Genomic DNA, 18,114 nt, shown 5'->3' on the forward strand with positions numbered 1-18,114 from the left:
ATCAAATGAAATAATTTACTAAATACTTGGCCTTAAAATAAAATTGTTAACAGAAGATAATGATTTTGCATAATATATATATTAAATAATTAATTTTACCAATGTAAGTTGTCTATGAATATACAAAGAAAAAGGCAAAACATTTAACGTCATCCTTTCTTGCCAAAATATGGCCAATATGTAAATAAAATGTTAGTAAATTAATAAATAACAAGTAAATTATCAAAAATTCTACTTGAAAAATCCACAATCTGGAAATCTGAATAAAGCATGTTTCTTAGCTTTGAAAGGATAGTTCCACGTTCTCCAACCTCCATCTCTTGGGCTCAAGCTAACCTCCCCCATAGCCCCCCAAGTAGCTGGGACTATAAGCTAATTTTTGTATATTTTGCACAGATGGGGTTTTGCCATGTTGCCTAGGCTGGTCTCGAACTCCGGGGCTCCAGTGATCCACCCGCCTCAGCCTCCCAAAGTTTTAGTATTACAGGCGTGAGCCCCTGTACCTGGCTCACCATCTCTTTTTCTAAAAGAACGTATTGTCTTTACCTGACTATTAGAAGAGTTTCCATATCCTGAAGCAGTGTTAACGTGAAGCACCTGTAAACAGGGCACAAAGAAAGCAACCATTAGAATCAGGGGTTACGAGAACAGTTTGCAAGAGGTTTTAAAAATAAAAATATTATTTCCCAATAAATGTGTCTAATTGCCATTCCAAGTTCATTAGTGTCTTAGAGCTGATTCTCCCCATGACTCTGAATGCACATCAACAGGCATACTTGGTTTTAATTTTTATTGCATTTTCTTTCTTTACCACAACTTGATTTTCTCTTAGGTTTACCAGGATTTTGGAATCTGTGTCAATTTACATAAATGCTATAGTGACATCGCTTCCGGTTAAATCATGCTTGTCCAGTAGTCAGTCCACACACGGATGTTAATGCCTCAGTGCACAGCTCTCCCAGTCTGACACTGAATGAAAAGCATATTTCAGCAGCGAAACTCTACAGTTTTCAATATAGTCAGTGAAATGTGACCACCATCCTCACTATACAATGGTGTAACTCAGAATACCTGTGGACTGGTCGGGCGCGGTGGCTCACGCATGTAATCCCAGCACTTTGAGAGGCCAAGGCGGGCAGATCATGAGGTTAGGAGATCGAGACCATCCTGGCTAACACAGTGAAACCCCGTCTCTACTAAAAACACAAAAAATTAGCTGGGCGTGGTGGCGGGCGCCTGTAGTCCCAGCTACTCGGGAGACTGAGGCAGGAGAATGACGTGAACCCGGGAGGCAGAGCTTGCAGTGAGCTGAGATCCGGCCACCGCACTCTAGCCTGGGCGACGGAGGGAGACTCCATCTCAAAAAAAAAAAAAAAAAAAAAACAAACCAAAAAAAAACCTGTGGACTATTTTGTGATTTATGGAATGAATAAGCCTCTTTCTGAAGTGACCGGGCAGCTATAATTTTAACATTTGGGCCAATACAAATTAGGTCATCAATTCATGTGTTAATTTAATATTTCTTAAGTTTTACCTACCAGATTTTCCTCTTATTTTTTGTAATTTTGGAGTCATGGAACCTATCAACATTTCCTACCAATGATTATTCCTACATTTCTTGAAATGCCATTTAACGTAAAAAAGCAATGTTTTACTTAAATAGGCTCTAAAACTCTATGTCATCATCATTTTTAAAAAATATTTATTTTTATTATACTTTAAGTTCTGGGATACATGTGCAGAATGTGCAGGTTTGTTACATAGGTATACACGTGCCATGATGGTTTGCTGCACCCATCAACCCATCATCTACATTAGGTATTTCTCCTAATGCTATCCCTTCCCTAGCCCCTCCAAACTACTGACAGGCCCCGGTGTGTGATGTTTCCCTCCCTGTGTCCATGTGTTCTCATTGTTCAACTCCCACTTATGAGTTAGAATATGCAGTGTTTGGTTTTCTGTTCCTGTGTTAGTTTGCTGAGAATGATGGTTTCCAGCTTCATCTATGTCCCTGCAAAGGATGTGAACTCATCCTTTTTTACGGCTGCATAGCATTCCATAGTGTATATGTGCCACATTTTCTTTATCCAGTCTATCATTGCTGGGCATTTGGGTTGGTTCCAAGTCTTTGCTATTGTGAATAGTGCTGCAATAAACATAGGTGTGCATGTGTCTTTATAGTAGAATGATTTATAATCCTTTGGGTACATATCCAGTAATGGGATTGCTGGGTCAAATCCATATGAACACTTAAAAGTCTTTCTTTCTCCCCTTCCCTCCCTACCCCATGTTTTACGGAGTTTTCAACATGTAGAGCTTCCGCTAACTTTCAGCTTATTGAGAGTACAAACTCATAATTAGAATTTGTACTATCTCTAATATTTGATATTATCCCTTATATTTCTGTCTGATTGTTTATAACTACACGTTGTCTCACACAAAGGCCGCACTGTACAAATTTAGTTAAGGTAGTCATTTGTACCGACCAAATTTAAAAACTATATTTTGTGTATCAGGCATAATTTTGACCATATTAGTCTGATAGAGGATTTTCTCACAGCAATGTATATACAGAATAACAGTTACTAAATGCTTCCTCCCCAAAGCTGACTGTTTTTAATCCCACCATCATTGTGCGCATCAACCTCACCGTGGTAGCTTCTGACAAAAGAAGAGAACTTTTCAGCACTTGCCCCTTCTGTTCCTTTAATTCAAAATTATTTTACGGAGGTTTATAAAATTTAAAATGTGTTGAATCTGGGGATTTTTATATTAAGTGGGTTTAAAGAAAAATTTCTTAAATTCATAATATAATAAAACTGGAATGCTTAATATTTTTCAGTTTAGAAACGTCCATACTTACAATAAAGTTCAAGAAGTCATTGCAGTTATTAAGTTGTAGTTTGCAGGCCAGGCGCGGTGGCTCACGCCTGTAATCCCGGCACTTTGGGAGGCCAAGGTGGGCAGATCACGAGGTCAGGAGATCGAGACCATCCTGGCTAACACGGTAAAACCCTGTCTCTACTAAAAAATGCAAAAAACTAGCTGGGAGCCGTGGCGGGCGCCTGTAGTCCCAGCTACTCGGGAGGCTGAGGCAGGAGAATGGTGTAAACCCGGGAGGCGGAGCTTGCAGTGAGCTGAGATCCGGCCACTGCACTCCAGCCTGGGCGACAGAGCGAGACTCCGTCTCAAAAAAAAAAAAAAAAAAGTTGTAGTTTGCATCATCTAATTATTTACAAGTGATTTTTATTTCAATAGTGACTATGCATGGCATGTTTTCACCTATGGAAGAATTCAAAATTCAAAATTTTGAACTAGGACCTCCAGCGACTGTGTAACAGAAACCCTTGAACAATTCCAGTTCAACAGCCCATGGGAACATCAGCATTTGATTTATAGAAGAGCTTTCTTAGTCTTTAGATCTGTAGATTTGATAAACTGTCACTGTGAGCCTATGGTATTGAAGGACCTGTCACATCAGTCTACAAGAACATCTATGCATGTTATGATAAAGAAAAGACGATGAAAACATAAGAAGTCTTTTAATCTTCAACCTTTCACTATATTTTGAGAATCTTGCATCTTTGCAACAGCTCTACTTGAAAATAGAATAAGCTCTTGGCCAACGTGGATTTTCAATGCCTTTAAAAATATGGCAGTTATCTCTTCCCAATTGAAAGAATTCAGAGAGAGAATATGCTGAGTACTCTGTATCCTTAAACAATCCTGCCTCAGTTTTTTAGTCAATTTTATTGTGGCTGCGACTTCATTGGTGAACAGTGGTGAACAGTGGGGTTGGTCACTTGCCACTAGGAAAGGAAGATTCAACAGGGACTTTCCACTCCATGGAATTATTTATTTGGGCTACTACAAGAAAGGAAATAAAAGCATGTATCTTTATACTTTGGACTATATCATTATAATTGTTTCATCCTATGTCAGAAAATAGATGAGGTTTGTCTCCTTATAAGGGCTCCCAGAATGAAAAGTTTCAAATGAAAGTCATCACTGTCCATCATCTCAGTATAAGATGGAGAGAGAGATAAGCAGTGACCAGCTGGAACTTAGGATCCCTTTGTATCCTTCTTTCCTAAAATGAGGGGTCAGGAGTTGATGGGACCAGCTCGTTAATCTTTGAAACAGTTCAAGGAGGAAGGTTTAACCAGTAAAGGCTGAGAACATATTGGAAGTCATACTTGATTATGAGATAATGTCTTGAGCAAAATATACATGGCTATGTAAATTTATATAAATATAAGTTATAAAATATAATTTGACTGATATCTGCTCTTCAAAGTTTTAAACTTTCTACTCATTACAATCATGCATCACTTAACTACGCGGATTCTTTCTGAGAAATGTATCATTAGGTGATTTTGTCATTGTGCGAATGTTACAGTGTGTACTCATGCAAACCCAGATGGTATGGCCTACTACACAACTTGGCTACATGGTATGGCCTATTGCTCCCCAAATACAAACCTGTAATGCATGTTACTGTACTGAATACTGTAGGCAGCTGTAACACAATGGTAGATATCTGTGTATGTAAATACATCTAAGAATAGAAAAGGTATAGCAAAAAACTGTATAAAAGATGAAAACTGGCAAAACAGTATAGGCACTTACCATGAATGGCACTTGCAAGACCAGAAATGGCTCTGGGTGAGTCAACGAGTGAGTAATGAGTGAATGTGAAGGCCTAGGATGTTACTATATATCGCTGTAGACAAGCACTGGACACTTAGGCTATACTAAATTTATGAAGAATAATTTTGTCTTCAATAATAAGTTAACTTTAGCTTACTTTAACTTTTTTACTTTATAAACTTCTTATTTTTTAAAAACATTTTGATTCTTTTGTAACAACACTAGGCTTCAAACACAAAGACATAGTACAACTGTACAATTAAATTTTTCTTTATATTCTTATCCTATGAGATGTATTTATTTAATTTTTTAACTTTTTAAACTTTTTTGTGAATAAGTAAGACATAAACACTTTAGCCTAGGCTTACACAGAGTCAGGATTGTCAATATCACTGTCTTTTACCTGCACGTCTTGTCCCACTGAAAGGTCTTTGGAGCATTAACACGCATGGCGCCATCATCTCCTACGATAACAATGCCTCCTTCTGGAATCACTCCTGAAGGGTCTGTCTGAGGCTGTTTCACAGCTAACTTTTATTTTTCATACGTAGAAGGAGTACACTTCAAAATAACTACTAAAAGTATAGTATTGTAAATGCATAAATCAGTAATAATCACTTACCATTATCAAGCATTACGTGCTGTACGTCATTGCATGTGTTAGGCTTTTATACAACTAGCAGTCTAATGGGTTGGCTTATGCCAGCATCACTGCAGGCACGTGAGTAATGCATTTCGCTATGATATTATGATGGCTGCAACATCACTAGACAATAGTAATATCTCAGTTTCATTTTAATTTTACCGTACTGCCCTCATACATGTGGTCCATCATAGACCAAAATGTCATTATATGGCCTGTGACTGTACCTTGTAAAAAGAACCTAGTAATTTATGTGAAGCCTTGCAGAGAAAGGAATCTCCCCTTCTCATTGGCCAAAATTTATCTTAAGACAGACTGTAACTTTTTAAAACCTCCCTGCAGTTCTTTTCTGATTTTATTTTATTTTTTTAAATAGTCCTAAAGCTACCATTGGAAAGAATTATTTAGGAATATACGCATGGAACAAAAATATAAAATACCATGTTAAAGTGATTCAAACATACTAACATATTTTCTGAGATAATGCTTGTGTCACCCAGGCAATAATTTAAAAATTATATGACTATCCGGAAGTCATCCTCCTGAACTTTTTGAATAAAACTTCAATAAGTTTAAATATTTAACATTATTCTTTGATCATTACTAGTATTACTCTCTTTTGATATGAATTTTGTTGATTTTCTGATATTCCTAATTGAATGTTAGTAAACTGGAAGGGTCAAATATTGAAATGATATGTGTCTGTTTTTATCTTTACAAAGATTTAAGAAACTGTAGATTCAACAGTAAAACTACCATGACTAAAGATGCATAATGATGCTACAGATGGAGCATCCTAATCCAAAATCCAAAATGCTCCAAATTCTGAAATTTTTGAGCATCAACATGACACAAGTGGAAAATTCCACATGTGACCTCATGTGATGTGTCACGGTCAAAACCTTGTTTCATTAAAAAAAAAAATGTTTAAAATGTTGTATAAAATTACCTTGATGCTATATGTATAGGTTGTATACGAAACATAAATAAATTTCATGTTTATACCTGGGTCCTATCCCATCTCATGTATAAACAAATATGCTGAAATCTAAAAACAAAATCCCAAAAGGGAAAAATTCCAAAATCGAAAACACTGGGTCCCAGGCATTTTAGATAAGGGATAGTCAACCTGCAGTAAATATTTGTGTGTGATAAATATTAGATAAAACTTCAAAGGGCTTGTTTATCACAATTCTTCCTCTTCTTACTTTTCTCATCTAATTTTTTGGTGTTTCTATCTGAAATACAAGGTGTGCTATACTTTCATGTTCCCTCATATGCTTATGTAGGGAAATCAGAATTTTTGTTTCTGATAAGTGGTTAATGAATTCAGATGACGGCAATGAGGAAAATCATGGGTCTATACAGTGTAAGCAATTTCAGGACATTTGGATTAAGGATTTTTACAAAAAAAGATACTATGAATCATCCTTGGGCTTCTACCTGTATATTCATGCCAAATTATAAAATTATTATTTCTTCTTACAGAGTGGTAGAATAAGTAATATATATTAATGATTATTTTTAAATGCTTTTTGTAAAACTCGGTTGCATTTTAGAAAATTCAAATTTGTAAACTTTTAAATAAGATTATAATCCAAACATATGACTTCAGAAAAATACATATGTGTGTATATATATATTCATAATGTATTTCAATGGAAATGTCTTGTGAGAGAGAAGAAAGTCCAAACATATGACTCTCATATATATGTAATCCAAACATGTATAAACTGTATATAATATATAAAATAATGCATTTCAATGGAAATATGTGTGGGGGTGTGTGTGTGTATATATATACACACAAGTATATGTATAATGAATTTCAATGGAAATGTCTTGTGAGAGAAGAGAGGAGCGGGTAGCTTATGAAATAGGAAAATCACTTTTTAAAACTTTTATATTCAAACATTATAAGAAAGAACAGCATTATTAGAGCTAAAAATGAAAAGAAAAAAAAAGGGTCAGTCTGAACCCATGACTTGGTCAGTAAATACGCTTTTCTAGCTCTTTCACTCAAATGGTGAGCAGCCTTCATGGCACTTCAACTGCATTGAACCTCCAGCACACTGATTCTTGACTTTACTCAAGTAAACATATATATTTACTCTATAATATACATTTAATAGAGTAAATGAGCCAGAGTTTCATGAGGAATAGCTGAGCTCCTCTTGGAGCCAAGATAACTCAAGATAAGCCCAGAACATCTTGTCAGAAAGCAAAAATATTGTAAAGTTATTGGGAAGGATTGTTTAAAAAGATTGGGTTAAAGAGATATCTACTGGCCCAGCTATGACACTTTGAGCATCAAAAGGAAAAAGAAACACAGATCCCTGGGGATGCTTAAAAGAGACACACAGCTGGAAGCCATAAATTGAGTCTGGATTCATCTAAAATAGAAATGCGTGATTCATGGTGACGAGGGTCGAGTGTTGCAGTGAGAAACAAACTGAGGCAGGGAAGAAGCTGAAAACTAATTTCCTAGAAGACATTTACAGAGGATTAAAAGTGTGCACAGATAAATTAGATGAATGCTTTTGTGTCTCTAGTTGCCTTTTCTCCTCTTACATAGTTTTTCATGCAAGATCATAAAAGTAAGAGTTATAAAAAGTCACACAAAAGTCACACATGAGAGTAATTGATGAGGCAGCAAAGAGTACAGAGCAAACTCCAGCAGAACAGTAGCTCTCTCAGTCCACTGTGACTCATGAGCTGTTAACCCTGGCCCACCAGGCACAAGGTGCAGGACAAGGAGACCTCAGAAGGTATACCAGACAGGATCTGAAAGATTGCCCCCCACACGAAAGCACACAGTAAGTAAAAGCGGTGTCTTCTGTTGCATTAAAATCAAGCTTTAGTCATAGGCATGGTGCCTGCATATCATTGTCTAACACATTGAACAGTGATAACGGTAAGGTTTTTTTCTTTATTTGTTTTATCATCAAATCAACAACCTCTGTGCACAGGTGAAGACACTAGTGCCCACAGAGATGAAATGATTTTCCCGAGGTCAGAACTTGGACCCAATCTTCGAACTCCCGGACCAAGGCTATTTCCAGGATACCAAGTCATCTCACTTGGTTCTGAAACGTTATGAATTTTTATAAATGAATACATTTTTATTTGTTGAATGTTTTTCAAGGGCTTTATATTTATTTATCAAAATACTGACTTGAAAATACTGAAGCTTCACAATGATGTACTTTGAGCTACAATTTCAGTTTGGTGGCTTCAGAGCAGTTCTCAACTGGAGACTGATTTTGCTTTGGAGAGTATTCTTTGGAAATACCTGGAAATGTTTTTGGTCGTCATGCTGGGGGAGGGGTATGCTGCTGGTATTTATTGATGAGAGGCCAGGGATGCTGCTAAACGTTGCATAGGACAGCCCCTCACAACAAAGATGTATCCAGCCCAAAGTGTCAGTAGTGCCAAAGGTGAGAAGACCAGTTGTAGAAGATCGTCCTAAGTTTGAATCTCAGGTCCGCCATCTACCAGCGCGCAGTATGGTCACCCCTCCACAAAATCAGGATAATATTCCCACTTCAGTGTGTCAACGTGAATATCAAATAATATCATATTCTTAGGGCTTATCCCGGATCCTGAACACTGATAAAGTTCTCAGCAGACCGTTGTTACTATCATCTCATTGAAGTGTAGTATCCTATGTTCTAGGTTGTAAACCACTCTAGCGCTTGAAAAACGGCAGTGTAAGACTCTGTAGTTGTTCTCTAGCAATTAGTATTTACTAAGCTATCCAGATAAAGGAAGGAATTAGTCTAGCTTAAATTATCAACACAAATGATTTTCCATACGAACTGAGGTATGACAGGTTACAATAGGCACCAGATTCCTCTGGCAAGCCCTTCTGAACTAAAATAGTGCGAGGAATAGTGCAGCAAGGAGTGGGCACGGGGAGGTGGGGACAGAAAGGGACGACATCAAGGCCTCTGCATGCAGCCTGGACCTGGCATCTCACCTGCTGTTGAGCTACTGAGTTTCAGTGGCAATTTTCTGAGAAGGGAGGGAAACCTTGACCATTCTACTTCCCTGTAAAGTGCACCCAGAGCTGTGTGTAAGGGTGTGTTAATAAGCACTCCCTGAAGGTGGTGGTGAGGGTGGTGATGATGACAATGCGAGGACTATTCAGGTACACTGCTATTATCTGGAATGTACTGTGATGTTATTTGTGCCCAGGTAACGAGTCCTGAATCTGGGACGTCATTGGAATCTCCTTCTAACTCTCCTATCTCAATCGTGTCTACGCAGGCAGTGGTTCTCAAACTTTCAGGTGCACCTGGAGAGCTCATTAAAACCCAAAGTGCTGGGACCCACACCCGTAGTTTCTGATTCAGTACTTCTGGGGTAAAGCCCAAGCATTTGCATTTCTAACGAGTTCTCCAGGCGGTGCTGATGATCCTGGTCTAGAAAACACACTTTGAGAACCACTGCACTAAGGGAAAACGTCAAAGCTGCAGTGCTTGGAATATTTCTGCTGCCTCTTGGCTCGCAAACAAGTGCTGCAAGCTGTGTGCTTTCTTCACACCCAAAGAGGGCCTCGTGGAGATGTGTGAAGATGTGACACCTTGTGCCCTCATGATGACCTCCATTAACATGGGGACCACTGCAACGAAATGTTCTCGTGGGAAAAACAATTTGTCCCAATGATGAACTGCAAAAGCTGAGACTGACCTTATCAATCTGAGAGACACAGTCACCTCGAGCACCCAAGCGGACCAGGGCCAGGGCAGCGAAGAGGCTCAGAGAGGAAAAGAACACATTTCCATTTCCTTGATTATCATCCATCTCTCTGAACAGGTTGAAGCAAAACTCTGCATTTGCTGCAGCAAGGGAGGCCATTGTGAAATGGACTGCAGCCTAGGGGACAATGAGAAAATGAAATTAGCTCCTGGTACATCTTCTAGGAATACTATATTTTTAGATTTAATTATTTTTTATAATTTAAAGCTTCATTTGTTTCAGCCTTGGAGGTAATCATCACATAACTCTAACAAAAAGGGAAAAGTTCCCTTGGCCCAGTATCCTTGTCACTAATACCCTAAAACTATCTCTTCTCGTTGGTGGGCATTTCTATCCTCAGTGGCCTGTGAGTGGCCTGTTTCCGACCCCCAAGCAGACACATTCATGGAGCTCACTATTTCTCAAATCACCCCAGATTTCTGAACTGAAAGAGAGCAAAAGTAAATATTACAATATTAGACAGTCTACTTGAGGCACTACAGCCTTTGCTTTCTAAACCATCTGTAATTCAATGCAATGTTAAATTTTTGAGGTTTAACACATCATTTTTAATCCATTCTCTCCATACGGCCTCTGCAAATTCTTAGAACAATCATACATTCTACTTTTTTTTTCAAAACTGTCCTAATTTTCAGTGTTATGCATCATTGGTCCCATAAGTGTATTAATTTGTTTAAAACCATTTTCTGATTTTTTTGAAATGCAAAATGTGATTATCAGAGTATGGATCAAGAACATGTACAAGACTTTTCAACACATAGGCCTATTTCTTGCCAGAGAACCCAGGGCGCAGTAGCAAATTGGAGATTGTCTTCAAATTCACGATGTTGTTTCTGAAATACAGAGGGCTGCCATCGCCATGGAATTCTTCAGGGATCCACTTGGATAATTTTTTTCGCAGAATTTCTCCACAAGTCAAATTGATCTCAAAATCACAGTTGGGGTTGTCTCAGACTAAATGAACTTACAGGAATTCTCCAAATTATTCCTCATGAGTGTCCAATAATATTACATCTGATGGTGTGGCAGGTGCCGGGTGTTGCAGATGCCAGGAGTCACAAACCCTTAGGGGACTTCATCCAAGTCTCAACCCTGTTGCTACTGTTGCTAGTAGTTGTGTGAACTGGGTCAAGTCTTTAATTTCTCTGAACTTCTAAGTTTCACCTTGTTCAGTGAGATGATCTATGTACAGGATCTAGCATAGTGATTCTCAACAGAAAATCATACTTCCTTGTACCTTTTGTCCCATAAGAAGAGCACACATAGGCATCTGGGGACTGGCATGCTGTGGGTGAGGAAGGGGGTCACAAGGAGGGAGAGCCATGCAGTCTGAAAGCAGAATATTCTAAAATTGCCATTGTGTTGGCTTTGTCACAGTCACAAATACTTAAGGCCCTTTAAATTGTGAATGAAATTAAAATGTTTTTTTTTTAACTTTTATTAGGTCAAATGGGAGTTTGAGTTAAAAAATTTAAAAAAAAAAACTTTTTCTAGTACGATGCGTGATCCAGAGTAGACATTCAATGAATTGAAGCTGCTGCATTTACTATTTTCTGTAAAGTGGTAATAGCCTGTCCTGTCCTAAAAGACAGCAAATGTTTCCAGAAAGAATGTCCCTGAGGGACCCAAACTCTGCACTGTGGAATTCCAAGCACAGAGAACACCACCGAGGCCTGACACCCTACATGATGCTGTTTTCCAGGGTCAAATTTAGCTATGTAGAATTCGTTATAAGTCATACTCCTCAGTTACACCCAGGCACATAAAGTGAGAAAATCATTCACACCCCACATATCTTTAAGAAAGAACACCTATGTTCTTTCAAAAGTCACCCAGAAAAAAAGTGTGTTGATTTTATATCTAATCCAAGTCATCCAGGGTAAAAAGCTGTGGCAATTGTGATTAAAGCTACAGGAGAAACTATTTGCAACAAAGGAGATGAGAAACAATGCCAGTTAGGGCTGGGTACACAGGATGGGAGTTGGCGGGAAAAGGATGGCTTTATACAGTGAGTGATATTAGCAGTGCCAAAGGCCCTCAAACTTTTAAGGGATTCGAATCGTATTTTAGACTTAAAAATAAGTATTCCTTCTAAAACATGAAAAAAAAGATCAAAATTAACAAGTTTACAATTAAATATCTGAAAACGAAATCTATGCTGATGTTTCTATTTAATTTAGTATTCGTAAGAATTTCGTTAATTTTAGAAGGAAATGGTGTGCTGGATTCTCTCCATCCTAAAGGATTTCCAAGGCTTCATGCTGGTTGCTGAAAATCAGACAGTAGTACATGAAATCAGTTGTTCTTAGGAAAGTAACTTCAAAAGCAAAGTCATATTAATCCTTTCAAAGTATTTACAGTGAAAATTATATTTAGTAGAAGATGGGGTGTATTGCAACGTTTTCATAAAATGTGAGCTAGAGCTTATAAAATAAGACCTGAAAGATTTTTAAATGACACTGTTCAGAAACGTGCTTGCACGGGTCAATGGGTATCTGGAAGCTATCATGTCCCAAAGTGCAAAAATACACTTTAAGGTACATTTTTCTTTGTTCAAGTTCCAATTCTTCTTGTTGTTTTATAAATTATGCCTTACTATTTTAACCTTTGGGGCAAAAAAACATTTTTATACTTTTGAATAGTATTCTTTAATCACTTTCTAAGCACCAATCACAAATTTTCACATTCTAAACTTTTAGGCATCCTATTTCCATGGTAAATTATTAATGAAACTATAATCTTATTAAAGAAAAGAGAAGCTACACAAAAATGTGTTCATTGAAGATACAGAATACATAAATGTTTAGCTTAGGTAAGTTTTATGGCAGAGAAATCATACTAGAAAAAAAATCATAACAGAGAAACATGAGCCAAGACATTCCTAGATAATTATAAATTCTCAAGTCATAACTCTTAAAATGATAGATGATACTAAATAGTATATACTTTAACATTCTTGTAGAGACATGTTCATGTATGTTTAAAATAAATACCAAAAAGTATGTTCCATTTCACATAATTATTTTTATTATCTTTCTCTATGCAGGTGCACTGTTTAAGTTCCAAGAATAAAAGTAAGATTTGTTTCTCCTCATCTGACATAAAGTCTGATTCTCATTGGCAAATAAACAATTATATTTAAGGCTGAACTGATCGTTTTACACACGAAAGTTTTCATCAGGTGACACATAAATAAAAATTAGCATGAGACCAAAACTGTGATTTTTCCTTTCACCTATAAATACTTTCACAGCAACTTAAATAGATTAAACATTAACAAAAAATAAACTAAGTTCAGGCAAGCCACCAAGAGCTACCAATTGACTTGAGTCCCAGTTAAACAACTAAGAAAATCGAAAAGGAAAACAAATTGCATTAAACCTACCTAAGGAAGGTGTCAGTATGACACTACCCAGTATTTCATTGTCTGGACGTGGCAATGCAGGAAAGTTCTTTCCAAATTATAAAAGAACTTGGCTTTATAGTCTAATTTTCCATTTTGCTAAAAATATATTATATTCCTCTGTGTCTTGCATAAATATTTTAGCTTAACAAACAAGCAAGAGATTAATTTATAATTTTAAAGTTAACACAAATTAGCAAGTACTAATGGATGTTTTTACAACCCAAACTTCAGACTTGAGCGTCTAAAAGTCCACGGCAGCCTGAAGCCTATTTGATTCCTTATGGTCTATTTTAATCTGAGAACGTTTTTATCCCTTTCATCCTGTAGCCAATATATTATTTGTGTCAAAACAACAATAAAAATAGATATTTTCTCACTAAAGCTTCTTTTTAAAGTTTAATTAAAAGCAAATGGTAGTTTTTAAATAACGCATAAGAAAATTCAGGCACAAAACACATTCAATGAAACATGAAATTATGATACTATTTTATGGACCTAAACTTATTACACCTAACTGATAAATTATGTGCCTTAAATGCTTGATAAAAATATTATCTAGTCTTAGGATACTTTTGCCTGTACATAGAAAACTAATTATAGTTCATGATACATTATTTTTTTTAAAACTTTTACATTTACTGAATTAGGATATATATATATAGGAAAGAAATGAATAATCACTTGAATGTGATTAATTTTTATTCTTATCAATAAGTCAAATACGATGCTACACAGATACTGCTGGGAGAAATATTTTAAAATCTTTGTATTTCTTTTAAAACCATAATTTCAAATTTTGATAAACCTCTAATCAAAATAGTATATTATGCACTTAAAAGAGTTCAATTCTAATCTCAAAATTTAGTATATTCCAACCTATAATGCCTTAAATAAGAACACAGGAAATATAGAATCTAGATTTGCACATAATCCCCACTTATCTCTTCAAAGATGGAACATAAATTTTTCAGCTGTCATCCGATTCCCATGGCATTCTCCCATGACACCACTTAAATCAGTCATAGACAAGCTGTAAGGTGGAGAAGCAGACAAGAGGACCAGTATCCGATCTGGATATTGTTTATGAGTTTAATGTCTCAGACACAAAGTAACCAAGATCTCTCTCTCTCTCTCTCTCTGTCTCTCTGTATGTGTGTGTGTGCTTGTGTGTGTGTGTGTGTGTGAGTGTGTCTTTTTTCGAAGGATCTGGCCAGACTTTAAATTATGAACTTCAGAAATATTTACCTCACTGTCTTCATAGAGGAAGCTGGCCGCTGGTTGGGTGAGTCTGAAAGAGTTCCTTGCATTACTCTGAAATATAAAGCCTCTGACTCAGACACTCCCAATTTTTTTTTTTTTATGATGGCCATGATAGTTTTAAATAATGTCATTAAAATGAATATGTTCAGGTGCTTTATAGAGCAATTTAAAAGAAGTCTGTAGAATATTAACTACAGCTCTAATTCAAAGTAGTCAAATATATATTTTTAATGAATCAAATTTTAGCATGAAATGTTATTTCATTTGATATTTAATATCACATAGTATTTTTATGTAGTAAATTTAGATATCCCTACATTAAGGCACAACTGGCACTTCCTACATGTGGAAATTCAATTACTGATTTTTGTTGTTGTTTATTTGATTCCGCCCTGCTCCGATTTTGGTGTTTGATGAACATGACTGAGCCCCACCTGGAATAATTCATATTCTGACATCTATAAATTCAGCTATCATAGAGGAGTAGCACTGCAGTCCCAGAGAAGTGAAGAAAGCAAAGTGCTATAGAATAGAGTGGGCCTTTTCTCATCCATAAAATAAAAATTCACACCAATTACATTTTCATTAGTATACACACACATATATATGTGTGTGTTGCTATTTATGTATATAATCACCAGCATAGTATTTACGCTGTATTTGGGGAGGTAGGTGAGCTGTCCCTCTCAGGAGAAGTGGGGTTGTACTTAGTGTTTCTGACTTTGTCTTACACATTGTTTCCCACAAGTGTTTGCCCATACCGCCTTTATTTTCATTGTATGGTTAATGCTAAAATTGAGTATGCTGACTGTTTGAAGCTCTCTAAGGTGAATATGCTATCAGAGAGAGAGATGCATTAGATTATATTGAGCACATGGAGAAGGATATCTACCACCAACAGAAAAGAAATACGTTAGTGATAGGAACTTAGAAACCAAACAAATATCCAAAAATGAGTAAATTTGATAATTATTAACTCCAGAGAAAGCTTACATTGTGAAAAGTATATCATAGTACACTTTATAGATCAACTGTGGATAAAGTTATCATAGTCGTAATGATTTAAACCCCCCCAGTCCTCACTGGACGTCCATTGGGACCCACTTCCCTTTGTCTACCCGAGCTTCTCACAGACCTTGGTTTATCTAGTATACCCAAAAACTATGCTTCACACCGGCACATGGTCTTTCAGTTTGCACTATCTTAAGGCACACAAGAAGGTTTCTGACCACAAAACTCTACCCTCATCTTCTCAAGACTGTCTGAAATCACTGTGGTAGTAGCCATCAGTTCCCACACCACTGATAGAAGTAAGGTTTAGAAGGCAAATAAGTCAGGCACGAAAGAATACACACAGTAAGATGCCCTTCATGAAAAGATCAAACCAGACAAACTGTTCTTTTAAGGATGCTTACGTGAGTGGATAGACTAAGCCAAGGATATAACTGCTTTAGTTACCCTAGTGGGAGGGGAGGTTTTGTTGGTAAAAGAATGGGGAGGGAAGTTTTAGAGGTTCTGGCGATGTTCCATTATTAAGTTGTACGCATCTATTGAATGCACCTTTATGTAGCCACACTATATTTCATTATTTTAAAACTCAACAACAACAACAGCAAGAACAAAAAACCAAGAAGCCAAATGACCAAATGCCTCTGAGATAGGGTCATGGCACATTGTGTATAACTGATAATTGATCTATTCCTGATAGCAGGTTTTGATGGACAATGGGATGGGACCCCAAGCCAAGGATACACAGGCGTCAGTGAAGTAAATGGGATGCAAAATAAGTCCAAGACTGACTGACATGGCCCAAGGAAAAGACCAAGTGTCACAGTGTTCTCTCCAGCAGAATCTAAACCCAAGCACATTTGTGTTTGGTGATACAAGCTGCCCCACCAGAAAAGCATCCCTCCAAGGAGGTGACCTGGAGAGATTTCAGACCTCTGAGCATGATCATTGGCCATTTACATCTTCCTTGAGATTCGTTAGTGAACTTACCTCTCACCTACAACAGAAGATAAGAGCAATAATGCAAATCAAAAATTGGATAAGCAAATCAACAATGTACTCATGCTAGCATCTGATACCCAGAAGCAGTGATGGTAATCTGATCTCCTTTCTCTAGGTGATCGGTTCTCACTCACAAAGAAAATGTTTCCACACTTCTCAAGACAGTTCAGCCCTAGGTGTTTTTCCCCATGCACTTAGGAAGGTGATGAAGGAGAGTTTTGAAGGGAGCCTGTTTTACCACTACCTAATGAACCAAAGTCAGCATTTCTAGACAAAAATGTGTTCTAAAATTCTGAGAATTCAGTTTTAAAGGCTGTCCAAAGGTGCAGCCTGCACCCTGCACAGGCAGCTGCTTATTGATGGGTAGACCTGGCTTCTGGGATGGCTTCCCTATGACTCAGAGCACAGCACTGTCTCTCAAGAATCTTATAAGCATTTAGGTTTTGAACCATGTTTCAAAATAGTATCTGACTAAGGTGGTTATTATGTGGTTCATTCAGTTTGTATGTGAATCAGATTTGAGGAGGCGATATTCCCATCTCTGTTTCTTATAATGACAATGGTTTTAACATAACCATAAAAACAAATTTCAGAATCAACAGTATTTGTCAGCCTGGGTCAAAACATACTCTTCTGTGAGAAATGCACAAATGGACTACCTAGACATCAAATCAACAAAGGCACGATAGCAGTGACAACAGTGACTTGGTGAGTTTAGGGTGCCATTTTATTGCAACTTGCCACTCATCTTATAGCCTAATTTCTTTCAACCCTATCCTGTGTAAATTTCCCTGGCATAATGACCTAAAATAGAATCTCACACAATGTTTTTTATCATTCTCTAATCTCATATTTTCATCTTGACCTCTGACCTTTTTAGCTGGCTTCTCTGTACTGCTTTCCATCCTTCCCTCTTTTTCCCAATTTTTTCTGGCTTGGAATTTTCCAGAGAAACATTTGCGCTGTTAGTTATTGCACCTGGCTTCTCTAAATGCTTACCTGAACTGAGCAACTTCAGATAGGAGCTGAAACTTGGTGTGTTCATTCATTCTTGTCATCCTGCCAGCCTCTCCTCCACCCTTCTGATCTGGCAATGGAAAGCCACGTCTGTACCACCCAGATCCTTCCTCCTATAATACAGGCTAGAGTTTGTTAAAGTGGGTTTGCACTTTGAAAATTGGCCAGGTGTAGGGAAAGGTATGTTGGGCCCAGTTGGTTGCCTACACCTTTGTCATCAGAACACACCACAGAGGGGCAACAACACATTTCAGTTTCTGGCTCTAGCCTCATGAGGTTGAGCTGTACATTGCACCTACCTTCACCTACTATGCACGGAAGTGATTGCAAGCCTGGTCCTTCTGCCTGAGTGTTTTCAAAACAGCCA

General features: G+C 37.3%; 1 protein-coding gene across 2 annotated transcripts in view; it reads right to left on the minus strand.

Moving 5' to 3' along the window:
* The window catches only part of SERPINB7 (serpin peptidase inhibitor, clade B (ovalbumin), member 7), a 71,500-nt gene that overhangs the window by 12,347 nt on the left and 41,039 nt on the right, over positions 1–18,114 (minus strand). Inside the window, exons 1-3 of one of the 2 annotated variants that reach the window (XM_011974153.1) lie at positions 14,706–14,748; positions 9,986–10,171; positions 547–597 (exon numbers count right to left, since the gene is read on the minus strand). In XM_011974153.1, coding sequence (XP_011829543.1) covers positions 547–597; positions 9,986–10,153 — 219 coding nt within the window. In that variant the 5' untranslated portion in view covers positions 10,154–10,171; positions 14,706–14,748. Of the gene's footprint in view, positions 1–546; positions 598–9,985; positions 10,172–14,705; positions 14,749–18,114 lie in introns of those variants that run through there. The other variant, XM_011974154.1, reaches the window with a different exon arrangement.

The sequence above is a fragment of the Mandrillus leucophaeus genome, unplaced genomic scaffold, assembly GCF_000951045.1.
Source record: "Mandrillus leucophaeus isolate KB7577 unplaced genomic scaffold, Mleu.le_1.0 Scaffold142, whole genome shotgun sequence".
In the NCBI taxonomy this organism is placed as follows: Eukaryota; Metazoa; Chordata; class Mammalia; order Primates; family Cercopithecidae; genus Mandrillus; species Mandrillus leucophaeus.